The sequence below is a fragment of the Caloenas nicobarica genome, chromosome Z, assembly GCF_036013445.1.
Source record: "Caloenas nicobarica isolate bCalNic1 chromosome Z, bCalNic1.hap1, whole genome shotgun sequence".
NCBI lineage: Eukaryota > Metazoa > Chordata > Aves > Columbiformes > Columbidae > Caloenas > Caloenas nicobarica.
This window is the reverse complement of record NC_088284.1, coordinates 13,953,797-13,971,424: the sequence shown is the minus strand read 5'-3', so window position 1 is coordinate 13,971,424 and position 17,628 is coordinate 13,953,797. Positions and strand designations below refer to the sequence as shown.

Here is a 17,628-nt window from a genome sequence, read left to right as displayed (position 1 = left end):
GTTGTTACCAGGCAGACCAAAAAGTAACCATTTAAGTTCTCCGTGGCAGACTTGTTCCCAGTCTTAAAGACCCCTAGTCATGATGCTCTCAGAGTACATATAAAGTCAACAACTTTACAAACAAGTATTTTCCACAAAAGTAACACAAAAATAGAAATAAAAACACTCCCTAATTATTTCTTTTTGAAGCTCCAAACAGATTTAATTAAAATAAGCATAAAAAGTTGCTCTCTACTTAGCGCCTCCATTATATAAAGAACAACTAAAAATAGAAACTGAAGCTAGAACAGAACAAGATGAGCATTTAATATTGTTGCAGTGAACCAAATGCCTTCAGACTACTTGCTTGGAAGCCCAGCATTATCTAACATTTATTGAAACCCAAATTCATCATTTATGCTTTTGGATGAAAAATGAGACACAGCCAACATTACTGCTTTTATTACAAAATGTAAATAAATTCAAAAATCATACATCTGCATGTACAATTTAATTTAAAAATGAAGTCTAACTGACAGTCCTCTATGAACTGGTGTCAGATGTGGCTAAGGAAATGGATGAAGAAGATGAAGAAGAAGAGGGAGAATATTCATTATTTGTTATTGATGCTTTTTCTTCATATTTTGGAGGTGATTCCGAGGAGAGGTATAGAACTGGTGAAATATCTGAAGGTGAGCCACTTCCAGAAATTGTATATATGGTTTCATAGTCTCTAACAGCAACTGTTCTTTCATCATCTGCAAGCTGCGCTCTACAAAACACAAAACTGCATATTAGCATAATTCATTTCTCTACAGTGAGTAAAATTCCAGTTGACTTACATAAACATACATTCACGCACACACTCCCTAAAATCCCTGAAGCAAAGAACTTGCATAAGCATTAGGATTTCATACTATGGGCTACATTACGACTTTTATGAAAATTCTGTTACTTCAGAGGGGAAGGGCAAACGAGTCCCCTTCTAACCCTTAACATCACCAGTCACAGCCTGGCTTACAGGCATTAGCTGCTTCTGGCAGGGCTATCTCACAATCTTATTAAATCTTCTGATCCTTAGCTCTTAATGTATCTTCCCTTTTGTAGTCTATCACATCCACATTGTCCCCTTCTCTTAGAATTACACCCAAAACCTCACAGTCTTTAGCCATTTGAGATCTCACGTTAAAGGCAACTTGAATCTTTCATTCAGCTTTCTAGCAACTCATGACAGACATAAGGAGTAGCATTCCAGCACAGAGCTGGAGGAACAGAAGCAATTGGACATGACCAGACTGCTAAGTTCCCAGTGACAGTCCAGGACAGCAGTGAAGTATTCACTGCTCTCCTCTGACCATCACAACTGGATCCCAATTGGTTGCACCCATATGGTCCTGGAATCCTGCCCATCTCACCCTGGAGCTGACCCTCAGCATATCGCTCCAGCTGCTTCTCAAGAAAAGAGAAGAACTCCTCATTCCTCATGACTTGCTCTCAGAGCTGACTCCTGCCTTTGCGCATACATCTGCACTCCCGCATCTTCAACTAGATCAGGTTGCTCAGAGCCCCATCCAGCCTGGCCTGGGATGTTTCCAGGGATGGGGCATCTACCACCTCTCTGGGAAACCTGGGCCAGTGTTTCACCACCCTCAGTGTAAAAAATTTCTGCCTCATGTCTAGCCTGAATCTGCCCTCTTCTAGTTTGAAACCATTAACCTTTGTCCTGTCACAATAGGCTCTTCTAAGAAGTCTGTCCCCATCCTTCTTTATAGGTCCCTTTTGAGTACTGAAAGGCTGCAATAAGGTCTCCCCAGAGCCTTCTCTTCTCCAGGCTGAACAACCCCAACTCTCTTGATGTACTAGGCATAAGCAGGGCTCGTTTCCTACCAGCTCACTTCAACATCACTTATTTCCAGCTGACCTCTTCTACACACAAAGCTTTAATTTGTTGCTTTGGAAAGGGAAACATTTGAGACACAAATCAATACTTGGTCCCTCACAGACATTTATCTAATCTGCTAAAGAATTAAAAATCTTTAGTGCTGTCACTGGTGCGTGAGGATGTGTATTTAGAGGAGAGAGAACATAGTACAATACTAATGCTGAAGCGCTATATAACAGACTGCAGGAAGAAAACAACCACTTCTGGGATCAGACCATGACTCAGATTCCTACAAGCTCTCTCATCCGTTACAGCCTCCACCACAGCACTTGCTGACACCATGTGGAGCAATGGACTGAAAAGGCAAATTACATTTGCCTAGTGACCACCTACATGTGAAATGAGTATTTCTTTCCAGCTTTGAGATCTTCAACCGTGGCACTATGTTAAGAGGAACAAGGCCACTGCTCAGCCTCCATGAAAAGGGCTTGTGAACCAATTTGCACTAGTCAAGATGTTGTGCCTGCTACCAAGTGCTAAGCCATGGGAGAGTATGACTGAGTGAAATAACCAGAGATGGTATGAACTCACAGGGTCTCTGTGAGGGCCCTGGGGAGCATGGAAGGGCAATAGCTAGAGCACACCCAGCCACAGAACACCAAAACAGGAGGTTCAGGGTTTCTGAATCCAAGGTTGAGGTGTTTTGTCCACTCCACTACAAACTGCCCCAACGAGCTGGGCTACAGACTGCCTCTTTGAGTACGTATGTTCACAAGACAGAGAAGTCCAGACAGCCAAACAACAATGTTTGAGTTAATGGGATCATACATGAAGTTCAGAGCATCAAAACTGGACATTTGTGTGTTGAGGCAGTTGATCCAGCTGCAGGTGATCTTGTAGGAGAATGGGTGAAGGAAAGAGGGGTCAAGCTGGTATCTGCACCGGCAGGGAGAGCCCAAAAGAAGTTTGAGGAATGAGCTTTTTTGCCATTCCACCACTGCCCTTTGTTTTTCCTTTTTCAGTGCAGCATGTTCTGCTTGCATACTTTCACAGCCTTTGATAATCTTACCAAGCACACAGGCAGGCAGCTCACATTTGAACTCAGGGTCTGAAATTACAGGGTAGAGAAGACTCATAGCCCTCAGGTTTGTGCATTGTACTTTTACAGACAAGTGGTGCAAGAGTCACTCTGTCTCTCAGCTGCTTGTAAGACTACAGCAGAACACAGCTTTCATGTATGATACAATATTTCTCCTAGTTACCTACTCCAGCCTGGTCTTCTAAATGCATTTAAAGTGAAATGTATTGAGGGTTCCCTTGGACTGTATTTGGCTATCTCAGGGCTATCAGAGGTCCAGGGCAAGTCATTCCTCCACAGACTTCCATTTGCTTTATATGTACATTTTGGAGGTACATACCAGAAAGGAATATAGTGCGTGCTGTAGCTCAGTGTGGTGCCTAACTCCAGGATCACCAGCAGCTGGTATAAAAAAACCCTGTCAGCTGTGAATGCCTTCACCCAGCCCCATAAGAACACAGAGACTTCATATAAATTCCTTCTTTCAGTGAAAGGAGTTTATTTTCTCTCCTGGTTGTTCTGGGTGTCCTTCAATTGCAGTAGGATAGCTCTGAGAGTTGATGTATTTCACTTGCAGTTAGAGAACAGGCAAAGGCTTTTACAGTTAACAAGATGAAGTGTTTCTTCACACAGCCATTTGTGCCTGGTCATGAGAACCACAGCTCTCTGGAAAGCATTTTGGCTTGATCAACCCTGACATCCTCTCTTTCCCACATCTACCCATCATCCTGAATTAGCAGGTGTTTAGGGCACTGACTAATCAACAGATTCTCATCACCTTTGTACAAAAAGTACTCTCTCTAAAACAATTTAAGTGGAAAAACAGCAGACTGAATGAAATATGTGCATTGTCGGGGTTTATTAGGCACTGCATCTCTCCACACAAGTCATCAACCTCAAGCTGGACCTAAGTGGAAACCAAACACTGAGTGTCTCCCTTTCCTAGGTGGTATGTACATAATCATTTTTTTTGTTTGGGGGCCAGTCCCACCACAGAGCATGTAACACCACAGTAGGACAGTGTTGCAGTAGGAGCGAGTAAGGTTTTTGATAGAGAGATGTTTATTCTACTTAAAATAAAAAAAAAAAAAGTGGTTTTGAGTAAAGGCAGAAGGACAGTCTGGCTTGTGTTAACAGCAACAGAAGGAAGCATCTGCTGTCTCCAACAAAGATGGGGAGGAAATGTTTGGAGGAGGGACTAGGAAACAGAAGACAGTATGATGTGTTGTTGGTAGTCATGGACTAGGGAACAGAGCACCTTGCACAGTGGGGCTGAGCCACAAGACTCCACCAGGTGTACTTCAAAGGATTACTAAATAAACCACAGACATAGCTGCACACAGCGTGGTAACAAGAATAAGCGCCATTGCTAACACAACTATCCTTCTCCTGTGGCACTTAAGTCTTTGGGGCAGGAAGAGGGTTCATGCTTGCTTGCTTCAAAGGGAAGATTAGCACAAGAGTTTTGAAAAAGTACCGACATCAGGCACACAGCTGGTACAGCTGGTCACGGAACACACTGCTGCATCTGAGTGGAGAAGTCTGGAGTATGGTGGAAGGCTATGAAAGCAATGGCCCAAAAACTACTACGATTGGACACTGCCAGGCAGGCCGGGGATCTTGCTGCAGTAATGGTTCTTAGGATGTTGTAGGCACGATCTTGTAAACTAAAATCATCCAATGAATAAGTCCCCCTCTACCTACTGACCCACAGACCAAAACCAACCTGACATAGGACTTTCCAAAAGGTAAAACCAAGTCAATTCAGGATCATTAAGGGCCTGAAAATAAGTTGGGGGCTCTAGGTATGTGGCATCTAGCTTTCCTGGCCAGATCGAGTTCTAGCTCCTAGTATTTGGCCCTTGCAGCAACCTCTTTCACTCTCAAGTTAGCAGTAACCCACAGAGTATAGATAACCCTGCAAGTTCTTGTGGTGCAGACAACTCTTCAGTCACCACCGTGAGCTTGGTGGTGGCGGCATCTAGCAAATCAGCTGTACTCAGAGTATGGAAGAGTGGCTGCATGGCTAAGATGCAACATCTTGAGATGAAGTTGGCATTGCAACCTCCCTTTTAAGCTACCTGAAGACTCCTGCTCTTCTTCCACAATATCAAGGTATCTTTTTAAATCGACACACTGCCACAGCAGGAACAAGGTAGACCAGAACTGCAGGTCTCACTTCCTCAAGGCAGGGAGATAAGTGTCACAGGGAGAACCAGCCACACCAAAGTGGTGCTCCCATGGTCACAGGGCCTGTGGACAGGTGTCACTGCACTGGTTCTGCAGAGGCTTCCTAAAATTTGGCAGTGTGACATCTATCATGTGACTGGAGCACTGCTGTCAGGGGCGCTTTCTTTTGGACAATCTGGAAGACATTTAATCTAAATATATTTAAATAAAGGCCACTGATTTAAGGCTTTCTTTTCAGTTGTAACAGACTGGTAAGAATTTAACCCTCATGAAGGAGGATGACGTGATTTGTGATTCCTCTTTTACATTAGATTTTAATGGCATTTCAAGGAACGTATCTGAAGTAAGTTGAGTGATGTTCTAGAAAACCTTGTAGAGCCTAGCAAAGAGTTCATTCAGAGTGATTATTTAAGAACATGGTCTTGGATACCTTGAGAAACATCTCAGACTTCCACAGACAGACAAGAAAACAGTCTTACCCATCACTGAAGATAGAATGGTATGGTGGAGGATTATCACTTGTAGGCAAACTACTTGACATAAGACAACGTGTCACAGTTGGTGAGAGAGGGTCGGTAAAATAAGGAGGTGGTGGAGGTGGGAATACCATTACAGCATCACCTAGGAAAAAAACCGACCAGTTACCACCTCTGAAAACCAGAGCACCACTGTTCATTCTAACTGTATCCTAGAACATTTCCTGTCCTTGGAATTACAGTATTTGTACTTGTCCATCTTTTAAAGCGCAATGATCCCACATACAGAACTGTTACATTCTGGGCTGTTAAAGTACAATGGAGGTGTTCAAAACCAAAATTACCCCAAAAGAAAGATGCAGCATATTCATAAATGGAAGATTTCATTTAGAAAATACAGCTAGGGGAGGAGTAGTGTTCCATCTAGCCAGGAGACACAAACCTTTCACTGTTGTCTGTTTTCAAAAACTGGGAGTGCAAAGCACACAGTTACTGTGGGGTGACTTTAAGGGATAGGCAAGTATTTTGTTTTCCTAAAATAGGGAGATTTAAATTTCTGTGGACCTACTGCAGTGTTATAATGAAAATATTAAAGTCATAAATGGTTCTGTGACTGATTTTTGTGCCACGACAATTTCCACAACACTATTGATAGATAATTCACTATTAAGTGTACTGTGCAGCATCTCTATTCTGTAATCGAGTTTTTTTTTTTTTAAATGAAGTTTCTATCAGTAACTGAGCTCGCATAATTTATATAAACACTCATAGCTGCCTGGCATCTTTTTTCTTTTGTAATTTGTATGAAAGGACAGGTCACTGAGCATTAGAAATGTTGAGTGAAGTGGGGAGTGTTTTCTAGCTGTGTCACCACTGTTCCAGAATGTCACTATGCCAATGAGGCCTCAGCCTTCAGCCTTACAGTTTTACTTTTCCTGATGGAAGTATAAAAGGAATCCATTAATTTTGCCTTCTCACCTTGAAAGACAATCTGAATTCTCTTCTAACACCCTTTGATTTATCCTGTGGTTGTAAAACTGACATTAAACCCTCACCTTTTCTGAAGATTGTCAGGTTACAGGTCTGTACATTGGTTTGACAAGCAAAAGGAAAAATGGTTTGCATAATGAACTTGGGTCAGTCAGATGACAGTCAAGCAATACTTCGATTGACTCACTAATCCTTTCTGAGAGCTAGAAAATTATCAGAATAATCTATGCATAGAATGTGTTCATGGGGTATTAAAAGCAGTGCTATATGCAGGAGAGTATTCCCTGCTAACATACCACATTTACTCAAATACTGTGCAATTAACAGAAGCATCTTGCAATCACATCTCTGACTGACAGAAGATGTAGCCATGATTAAAAAAAGATACAATACACTGCTTATGAATCAGATTCTCCTGTTTAAGGGGTCAGAGCTCAAGGCTAAACGAAATCTTAAAGATAGTCATAGAAGTCATCAGACCTGTGATTTGCAGTGTCAGCTACACCCTTTGGGAAAGGCATATTGGACTGATTTGCATCAGATGACGTGGGTATTTTTTTCCCCAGAGAGTCAGACCTTTCTTTTTGTGCCGAAGGTTTTCTCTTTGAGAGAAAGCTAACTGAACCAACCATACAAAAACCATATGAGACAAAGCAACATTTTTCTGTTTTGGCTGGTCTGACATACCAGAACCAACAAGCCTGGAGCTCAAATGAGTAATATTCAGAGGTACATAATTCGTGGAAAAAAACCCTACTAACTCTCAAATGTACAGTTCAAGTGTTATTTACCCACCTACTGTAACCTGAAAAGATTCAGGGCTCTGAGGATGTTCTTCACTTTCACAAGATTCTTGGTTGAGATTTAAGTTTTGTTTCTTTTTAACATGAGCTATCACGAAGAAACACAACCCAGTGAGCACAATCAAAGGTCCCATGATTTGAAGTGACAGGAATCCACAGCCCTGGAGGTCCACATCAGAACTGCTGGTGTGGTTGAGCTGTATGCTGTGCCAGCTGGGGCTGCAGCCAGGAACCCAAATGCCCAGGATGCTGATTAGCATTCCACTAGTCAAAAACAGGAATCCAAATATGAGAAATTGGGCAAACTGACAGCTTCCGCGACAAAAAACAAGGCTGTACACCTGCTCATTTTGCAATTGTCTTTGTCTTATATACAGCCTGGCCCTTGATCGTGCCAGTAAAACACAAACAAGTCCAGTCACAGCCAGCACTGGCCCAGCAGCCTTAATGACCCCGTTACAGTCACTGAAGGTTCCAGATGGACAAGACTGGAGAATAAAGACTGAAAGCAGGAATCCAGCACAGAGCAACACAGCTCCAAAAACAAAAAGGAAAAAAATAACTTTCCCATGTTGTCCATTATTTCCTTCACCTCCTGGGGCAGGAACAGCCACTGGATACATGACAACAGAACCTCCTCCAGCAGGTTAAGTTTGTTTGGTTTTTTTTCCTCCTGTTAAGAGGCAGAACACTACAGTTGATCTATGAACATAAAAATACACAAATCAAAAGAAGAAAAAAAAAAAAACAGTGGGACTAGCTACATTGTAATATTTACTCCTGCATTTGCTACTCAGCCTATTAGAATTGCATACTGTTGGTAGTACCTCCATTATGGAATAAAGGGCCTAATCAAGTTTGCTGCCATTAAATGCCAATGAAAAGACAGAACTTGTTTTACAGTTAGTCTGAAAACAACTGTAACTGCTGTTGCACAGCTGCATTAATTGTTTCTTCAGATATACAGTCTTATGATTAAGGGGACATTATTTTCAAAGGCTGAATCTTGGGAACAAGGACAGGCTAGCTTTCCCCTTGAAAACAGAAAGCTAGGGGAAATTTTTGTAGCAAATGGAAGGAAGTGACAGCCCCTGAGAGGATGAACATTAATGCAAATGAGTATTGATGCCTACAGGACTTTTTACAACGTAAATCTTCTAATACATACCTTTTCAAAGCATATAAATCTTGCTTCTCCTTCCCCGGCAATAAAAACTTTTCTGTTTCTCTCCTTAAACCAGCTTCCTGTCCTATATAACTGCAAGAACAGGTACACAGAAGACTTTTCATTCCATTCTGAGGGGGAAAAGAAAAAAAAAGGAAAAGAAAAAAAATTAAAAAGCCATACTAAATACTGTGTACTTCAAGTCTCACTGATTCCCATACTTCCTTTCATCTTTCCCTAATCCTGAATCCTTTTTCTGTGGACTAAGAAAGCTTTAAAAATAAATATAGCAAAGGTGGCTCACAGAAGGCTATGGAGTCCACAGGACTCTAGATTCAGAAGTAAAAAATAAGAAAACAGACATTAATGCTGAGTCCAAAACCAGTCCATACGGCAGTACAGATGACAAATCTGCTGGATGTGGACAAACTGGGCCAGGGAAAGCCTGACTGAAAGTTATGGCAGAGTGCCATTCAGTGAGCTCTAGGAAAAAAAAAAAAAAATATCCCTGCCATTACCCACAAGGAAGTTTGTGCTGCTCCAATGTTCCAGCTTACAGGGCTTAGATGGACACCTGTACTCCATAGCACAGTGACTGGCAACCACAGAGATTTCAGTTGAAGTGGCTACCATCCATCAAAAGCCAACCTGAAACCCATTGGAATTTCATACTATGGAAAAAAACAAGTCTGGATGAACCATGACAAAGCTGTTGCCTACCAAGTGTAGGAGGTACTTAAGCATGCCCATATTTCTGTGTTTTAACACTGCCCACTTCCCCTCACCAGCAGCCTGCCATGACAGACAACTTCATCAATGATTTGGATATATCTGGAAAGATACAGAGGGACTGGGGAAGTTTGTCACAGATGGAAGAAGCGTGGTAACTGCTGTTTGTTATTTAACCTTCAGTTTCTACCAGCTTCCACTCCCTTGCTACTAATTCAGATGACTGAAAGCTAGAAGTCTTAGATTGACTCCTCCTCACACATGCCTGACAACAGTTACTCCACAAGAAAAACAAAGTATCCTGTGATTTCTGGAAGCAAACTGTTGAACATATGTCAGCCACAACAAGCTCCCTGTCACTCCTCAGTGACTGCAGTGCCCTACTGAGATGAAAACAAAACACAATCGTAAAACCCACTAGTCACTCTAGTACATAATTATCTGTCTGCAATGCAAGGCAATCTATTGAGTCACTTGGCCACTTGTAAGAGTAGAACCCAATTAAAGAATTGGCTGAGCAGGCAGACGAATTATGAAGTTATTGGATGTTTTACTGCTGAACACCAGAACAGACCCCCAGAAGCATGGGAGGAGGCTGAGAGCAGCTCGCAGGTAAATGGCGCAATAAGCATGAGACTCAGCAGGCAAGGACACGGGCTGCACCACACAGCAGTGCAGCCACTGTGGGAAGCAGCAAAGTCTCCCAGCTAGCTAGCCCGACCAGCAAAACTGTGGGACCTACCTTAATGTACCGGATTACTGTGGTCAGTTAATTTGTAAACTGTCACAGAGCCACAGAATCATTTGGAAGGGACCTTAAAGATATCTAGTTCCAACCCCACTGCCATGGGCAGGGACACCTTCCACTAGACCACATTGCTAAAAGCCCCATACCATGTCTGCTGAGCATTTCTCCACTGTTCTGAATGCAGTCTATCCCCCTACCAAGCCCAGTTTGAAAAACTGCTAACTAAGGCTCCCTTAGTAGAAGAGTCACAGCTTCACCCTAGAAAAAACATAGTTATAAAGAACACTGAAGACACGATAGTATCTCACAAAAAAGAAATTAAATACATTCTGACAGACTGCAAACTGAAGACCTTTAGCCAAGCACACTTTCAACACTGCAACAGTTTCAGTCAGTTTGAAGGCTCTATTTCTGAGAAAAGAAAATGGATGAAGTTGATCACTCCTTTTATTTCATTGGTCTTTCCTAAGTTATTTTTCTTTTTCTCATAACTGCATATGCTCCTTCATGTCTAGAAATTTTCCCCATTTTCATAACTGATTTGAGGTGGCTCAGATTATCTAACCTACCAACAAATACATGAAACTGAGTAATAGGCCTCTGAAATACAAAAAGCCATAGCAAAACCCAGTTTCAGACACAACCATCTTGAGGTATTTTTCTGCTGAGGCACATTAACCATTATAACAGCAATACACTATAATTAGAGAGAACTCTGAATCCTTTCTTTGCAGTTCTCTCTAGGGAAGAAAACATGGAAATAAGTACATTAGGACAAAAGGAAACAATGTGAAGGGAAAAAAAATAAATTCAAACCTTTAGCCCTTAGGAAGAAAAATCTAGGGATTTGTTTTTATTGCTCCAACACAGTGCCTGCTTCTCTTCCACCAATCTTCTTGTTATGAGATTAAGTTAAAACACACATTAGAAATTAAGCATGTGCATATTTTCTTAATTCTTTGAGGCCACAAAGAAGGAACATTCAGAGCAGTCTGTTGTGGCTTTGAAGAAGAAAACCACAGATTTTAAGCTGTAAAATCCAAGAAAGGACTAGTTTTCATTTATGCTAGCACCAAATTTTAATAGAAGACCCAACACAATATTAAGCTTTATTTCTTGTTTTTCAAGAAGTAGTATTTTAGGAGAGAAGCAAGCCTTATATTGATTACATGCTGGAAACACTCCCATTAGATATGATATCTCCACAGGCATATTGACATAAGGGAATTTTTCCTTCACATTGACCCCAAGTCTAAAATTAGACATGGAAATATCAGGTCAGAAACTGCTAGAACAAAAATCCAGAAGTGTGAAGGCAGTTAAGTATGAGGGAAGAGGGAATTTGAAACAGAGCTTGTAAAGGAAGTCTGGTTATGAGCTTAACTTAAATGACATAGTGCTTTAACCTTTTTTAAGTCCGGCCCATGTCAGCTATATAGAACAGGAAATAACATCAAAATTTCTTGTCATTTTTCTGTGTCACACTTGTATTACAACTTTCACATTATGGACAATTCCAATGATTTTAAACCACAAGTTTTAATGACAAAACTGGGACTTTTTGCTTTCTGTTTGAACCTTCAGAGTTCATATTTTCCAAAAGTTCCACTGCAACCACCAGGGCTATAAATTTACTTCCCCTCACTCATATGAAATTTGATATCTTCATGCAGTCATACGAATTCAGGAACTGAGGATTATGAGAAAAAAAGCATTGGAAGAATTAAAACACTGCTGTCTGTCTGTTTTATGTCTCCCAGAGTAGGCCTCATTCTTGCTCTTGTGCTTGCAAAAGCACTCAAATCATGTCATGCAGAATGATCAGGTTTAGCCTGTGTAGTTATTTCAAGAACTATAATATCCAGTCAGTTGTAGTCCCCAATGGAAACCCCATTAGAAGTCACAAGCCACTTTTTAAAAGAGTTTTCCATTTAAATGTTTTCACTCATACTTCCAATTTTGTAACTGCTACTGGGAAGTTGCCACTGCCATTCTGTGATTGTGTTTTTTTTTTTTTCTTTTAAGGTTTCAAATTAAAATGTGACTCCTGATAGGACAAGTGACCTGGAAGGAAAAGTCCTCTTAACTTCACTCAGTTTAGTTTCCATGTCAAAACATGAATGGCTCTCGACTTCCTCTAATTTTGTCCTCCACTCACATCTCCCTCTGTATGCATGCCATTTTCTGTTCTTTCTTGTATCACAGCTTTCCCCCTGCACTCTTAAGTTGACATTCAGCAGAAGCATCCATCCATGAGTACAGCTGGCTAAACTGAAGTAAATTGGAGTTTGCCACCTTCATCCCTACTCTCTTTCCTCCCCATGGTGTTTTTAGTCACTTACATGAAGAACTTGGGGGAAACGCCCAACAAGATGTACTTCCAATTTTCTGATTTCAAACAACATTAAGACTGCAAGCACTAAAAAGTTTTAAGATGTCTAACATCCAATTTGCCCTCTTGGCAATGCAGTCTCTAATTAGTGCCTGACAGCCCTCTCATCTCAAAAAGCATATAACTCTGGTATCCCAGGAGGAGAACTTCTCAGACTTAGATGCTGTGTGAAAAGATCCCTAAACAGGGAGTGGATGCCACAGAAAGAAACTCTGACCATATGGATTGACAAAATGATTGTGTCAGCTCACAGCATTAGCAGGATAAGGCTATGCTGTTATTTATGACAATTGCAGGTGGGACAGGAGTCCGTGTCTGGAGAAGTGCTGGAAAGCAGCTGCAGTAGGAATTTCCAGAAAACAGGACAAATCCTGCCAGCCACCAGACAGGTGTGTGTCAGGAACCGTTCCCGTCACAAACCGGCATAGTCACAGATTCTGACCTGTGCCAGACACAGCTATACTCCGTGAAGAAGCTGCCAACTACTATCCCTGTGGGCTACAAGAAAAAAACAGCTAGGGTAAAAGCTGGTCCACAAGTGTTCCCCACTCACTTTGTCAGGAAAGAGAGCCCTGATGCCACGGTTGGATGCGAGGACTCCAAAAGGGTGTCTGGACACAGAGGGGAGCTTGCAAAGCAGAGTTTGGCAAGCCATTGGCTAGGTGCCATGCAGCCAGATAAGAGAGCATCCAGATTTGGCAACGGGCTCTGAAGGGTCCCATGTGGGCAGGATTTTTTTTTTTTTTTTACACAACACACTGGTGGCACACAAGAGCTAGGAGTACTATTTTTCTGGAGTACCTGCAGGGAGGTTGGGTAGAAGGTACATGAACACAGTTAAAGGCAGAGCTGACTTTCTTCAAACAGGCAACAAGACAGAGCAAATTCTGGCAAGTTCTGGAGGACTGATGTACCTCAAAGGAGCAAAAGGTGCAGGCAAAGAGACTTACAGATCTTTGAGATGCTATGACTATGACCTTGAGGAAGAAAAAGATGTAGGACTCCAAAAACTGCCCAAAGCCTTCCTGACCCGCTTTCTTGAGGTTGGCATGGTGCGTTAAACCACGGTCAACTCATGGACAAGCAAGTAAGCTCCACTCCATCTAGGAAAAGTATGCCCGTGGCATTCTCCTCCTTATGCACCAGCCTGTCAGGCAGGCTCTCTTCCAAGTCACTAAATCTTCCAAGTCACACTAAGGTCTTCAACAGGTTGGACTATGCCCCAAAAGCCCAGCTCCCAGGCATTGCGCTGGAGCGAGGCGCAGGGCAGGGGAGCCCGTCCCCCACCTCCCCGTGAGGGAGCAGCACCCAGGGCACGCAGGGCCAGCCCATCGCCCAGCGAGAGCCTCCCCTTCCAACCAAAATGATTCTATGACTTCCCAGTCATATGTCCCAGCAGCAAAAGAAGCATTTTATGCCAGCGGAATAACTTGTAGAGGCCTCTTCTGAGACATCCCATCCTCTCACAGGAATAACACGAAGGTCATTGCGGGGAAGCAATATGGGGAGAGCTGGGCTCTCCAGGGATGAGAAAAAAAGAGGCTTTTCGTGCCCCCGGACACTTGTGCCTCGGGTAAGTGACAGGCAGGTGCACTGCCCCAGCCCCCAGGCTTTGCCCACTGCTTGAGGGGAGTGGAAAACACGGCAGTGACAGCGGCCGCTGGGAGACACGGCACGACCCACCCGCCCGCCGCGGCCCCTCACGGGGGGCAGCCGCGGGTCAGGCCGCCCTCCCGCAGCGCCCAGCCGCCCCGCCGCGCCCTGCCTCCCCCGGCCCCGAGCAGCGCCCGGGCACCGCCCGCCATTTTTGCGCCCGCCCGCTCGCTTTCCTCAATCGGCAGCGAGTGCTGTGCCGGCAGCCAGGGGCAGCGCCTCGCCATGGCGGGGGGCGGCGGCGGCACGCAGCGGGGCGGCCTCCGCACACCACGGTACGGCCTCGGGGCCCGGGCTGGCCGGCGGCAGGTGTGGAAAAAGATCGGCGGCAAAGGCCTCCTAGCGCCCGCCCCTTACCTGGCCGCAGTGCGGAAGGCTGCTGCGGCGCGGCCGGCGCCGCTATTTAAGCACCTGCGCCGGGCCGCGCGTACCTGGGCGGCAGCTGCCGCGGCACCGCCTCCCCCGCTGCCGAGCGCCCCGCCCGGCGCCGGCCTGGGCCGGGGGGTGCCGTCCGTCAGCCGCCCCGCCCCGCCGCGCTGCAGTCAGGGCGCTCCCCGCCCTCCCACGGCGCTCAGGGAGGGGGCGCCCGCTGTGGGGGCGGCTGGGTGGCGTGTCGCCCACACGCCCGACCTGCCTCAAGGGGCTGTGGCGGCGGCCGGCTCGGCGTTGGGGCCCGGCCCGCTGCCCTGGCGGGTGGGGCGGAGCGGGCGGAGGGCGCCGCCATGTTAGTTACCGCCTCGGGGCGCTGAGGTAACGCGCCGGCCGTGGGCGCGGAGGCCGGGCTGGGGAGACCCTCCCGGCTGGTGCGGCTGTGTTTGCCGCCCGGCTGGGAGATTTCCAAGCCGATGGCTGGAGCAGGGGCGCAGCTCGCTGGGCAGGGCTGTCGCAGGCGTCTCTGGAGGTGTGTGTGCGTGGCCGAGGTCTAGTGTGCCCCTGAAGTACCGGCGGCTTCGAGGTGAGGCGGGTGAGCGTCCTCGCGGGGAGGCTGCGCCCTGTTTCGCACCTCAGGAGCCCTGCTTGTTCTTGTCACTGCAGCCTTACCAGCGTTAACCTTCCTTTTGCACACTGGGAGCTTGCTAGACATTAAAGACAGGCCAAGCCCAGATATGACTGGTTTCCTTCAGTGGTGAGCCAGTTCAGCCGCTGGAAATGAGAGGAGACGGTTTCGCTCCTGCTTGCGAGGTGGAGGAGGAGGCCGGCTGCGGTTATGGAGACATGAGAGCGGTGAAGTGCGAAAAGCAGCCGTGTGAGGGGACGAGGACCCAGGGGAGGAAGGTCCCCATGTGCCGCTGGTAGGTGGGTGTCGCAATGGTTGGACCTGAATGACAGCGGGACTAAAGCTGTCCCAGTGGTTTGGCACAGCCTGGAACCAGGTGAGGTGCGAGAGAAACCTATTTGGGTTTATGTGAGGCAAAATGAGAGGAGCCAGCATAGGGCTTAAAGGTGGGGTGATGCCCAGAAAATAGATGGCAGGAGGAAAAGGGAGTGGATTAAAGTCTTCCTTGACAGGGAGATAGTTTGATTACACAATGAGACTGGGGGAAAATGAGTTCTGTAGGCCTTTGGAGAGGATCTGGAGTTGGGTAGAGAACCAGGGAAACTTGGAATTGAATGAAAAACTAGAGTGGGGATTTACAAAGTATGAAAATATATGTGGGGTGTAGGAGGAAGCTTGTGATAGAGTACAAGGCTTCAAGCTTTCTGGAGTTGTGGGTTCCTGGATGTTATTGACCCTTTGCTGTCTTGACTGTTTTATGTCGCAACTCAGCTACCACTGACTGAAGGTGGTCTGCAGTTTTGAAACACTTGGACACTGCTGTGAAGAGTCTGCGAAGATTCCTGTAATCTGTGAAGACCGAAGCATCTCAGTGAAGATGAAGTACAGAATTTAAAAAAGCCTGAAGGGAACAAAAGAAGATGAGCACCGTTTGTTGTGAACACAAGCTGAAGTCTTGCAAAGAGTGAAAGAGCAGCAAAGCGTATAATCAGACTATTTTATGGTGTATGACACAAGGAGATTTAATTGTGTTTATATCACAGTTTTCTAGTATCTGACTCTGGTTCTGTTCTGGTTCTTCCAGCGTAGAGCTTTGACAATTAGAAGAATCCCATTTCTGTGGCACTCGTTTCCGTATGAAGTATTTTGTCAGGCTTAACTTTCTTTAGTGGTCCAATACCATTAAATGATTGGACCACTGTTGTGATACATGTTCTCTTTTCCTGTTACGTGAATGCTTTTTTCATTTTATGTAAATAATTCTTGTACCAAACATAATATGTCTTAAGCATTTCACTTTTTAAAAATAGTAAAAAAACCCCAGTCTTGACAAAAGTTAATAAGTTTATTAACTAGTATCTACATGCAAATGTTTTCTCTCTCCAAAGCTTGTCATCAGCTTTTTCTCTCCATCAGCCACTTGGGTTTCTTGTAGTGTTTGGTTTCAGGATTTGACACTAATGATGAAAGAAGGGATTTCAGGAATATTATTCTTCAATTCATGAGATTCTGACTCAGCCTGGTGTGAGTTTTCAGTGGATTAAGTGGATGTTAATTCCTGTCATACGACTACAGTCATAAAACTGTAATCTTGAGCCATATCTTGTGATTTAAGATAAGAATTATTTTTTAACTTTTTTTTTTTTAAACTTTTAACAGAGTAACTGTTTAACTGTAAGTAATGCATATTTCAATTCCAGGCCCTAAGTGGTAATATTTGGCAAAAATGGAGCTAAAATGTTTTTGGCTGTACAGGAAACTACTGAGAGAATTATTTGTGTTAAGTCTGGACATAGTTGTATGACTGTTTTTTTGGATGTTGATGCTAATAAAGTATTTCAGATGTTGATACTAACAGAGAAAACACAGTATTTTGAACCAGTGTAGAAAGCAATCCTAGAGCTGTGGAGAGCTACAGTGCATTCACACCTGAGGTATATCAGAGAACACACAGCTACCAGAAAGCCATTGATTTCTGGGGCCACAGTAATACTTGTGAAGTCAATAACAAGAATTGATAACTATTTGGGATATGAGCAGAGAAATATAGTTGTTGTTAACTTATTGTTTGGCAATTAATCTAGGCTGTTTTGGTGGAAGTCTCTACTTATAGCAATAATCTGATGAAATAGAAATTAAAATTACCAACTTTGCTTGCCTTTTTTTTTTTAAAAAAATTAGCAAACATGTTTATAAATGGCGAAGCCATTTATGTGGTTCGAATTCTTTGCCTAATGATGATCGTGTCTAGAAATGAGGGCATACTTGCAGTAAGTGAGACTAAATGCTGGTCACTTCTGGAATAAAATTCCACTGTGCAGAAGAAATGTTAATCTCTTATGAGCAATATGAGACTGGTAAATAAAATCACAGCTGTTAGTTTTTCTGTTTTGAAATAAGATGTGAAATACTGGATGTACTGAGATTGTGCTTGAGTTTAAAACACTGAATATGATCTGCAGAACTTGTTTAGATGTTTGAAAACACAGTGAGAGAATCTAGGCTGTCCCCACGTGTCCTGATGAGAATGTAACCACTGGAGAAAT

General features: G+C 44.0%; 1 protein-coding gene across 1 annotated transcript; it reads right to left on the bottom strand.

Moving 5' to 3' along the window:
• Positions 1 to 505: 505 nt before the first annotated feature.
• TMEM171 (transmembrane protein 171) lies at positions 506 to 14,529 on the bottom strand. The gene is made up of 5 exons (XM_065657282.1): positions 14,443 to 14,529; positions 8,567 to 8,694; positions 7,391 to 8,071; positions 5,609 to 5,750; positions 506 to 751 (listed from the first exon to the last, which is right to left on the bottom strand). Exons 3-5 carry the CDS (start codon positions 8,019 to 8,021, stop codon positions 523 to 525), a joined length of 1,002 nt encoding a protein of 333 aa, XP_065513354.1. The 5' UTR covers positions 8,022 to 8,071; positions 8,567 to 8,694; positions 14,443 to 14,529; the 3' UTR covers positions 506 to 522.
• Between the last annotated feature and the right edge of the window lie 3,099 nt (positions 14,530 to 17,628).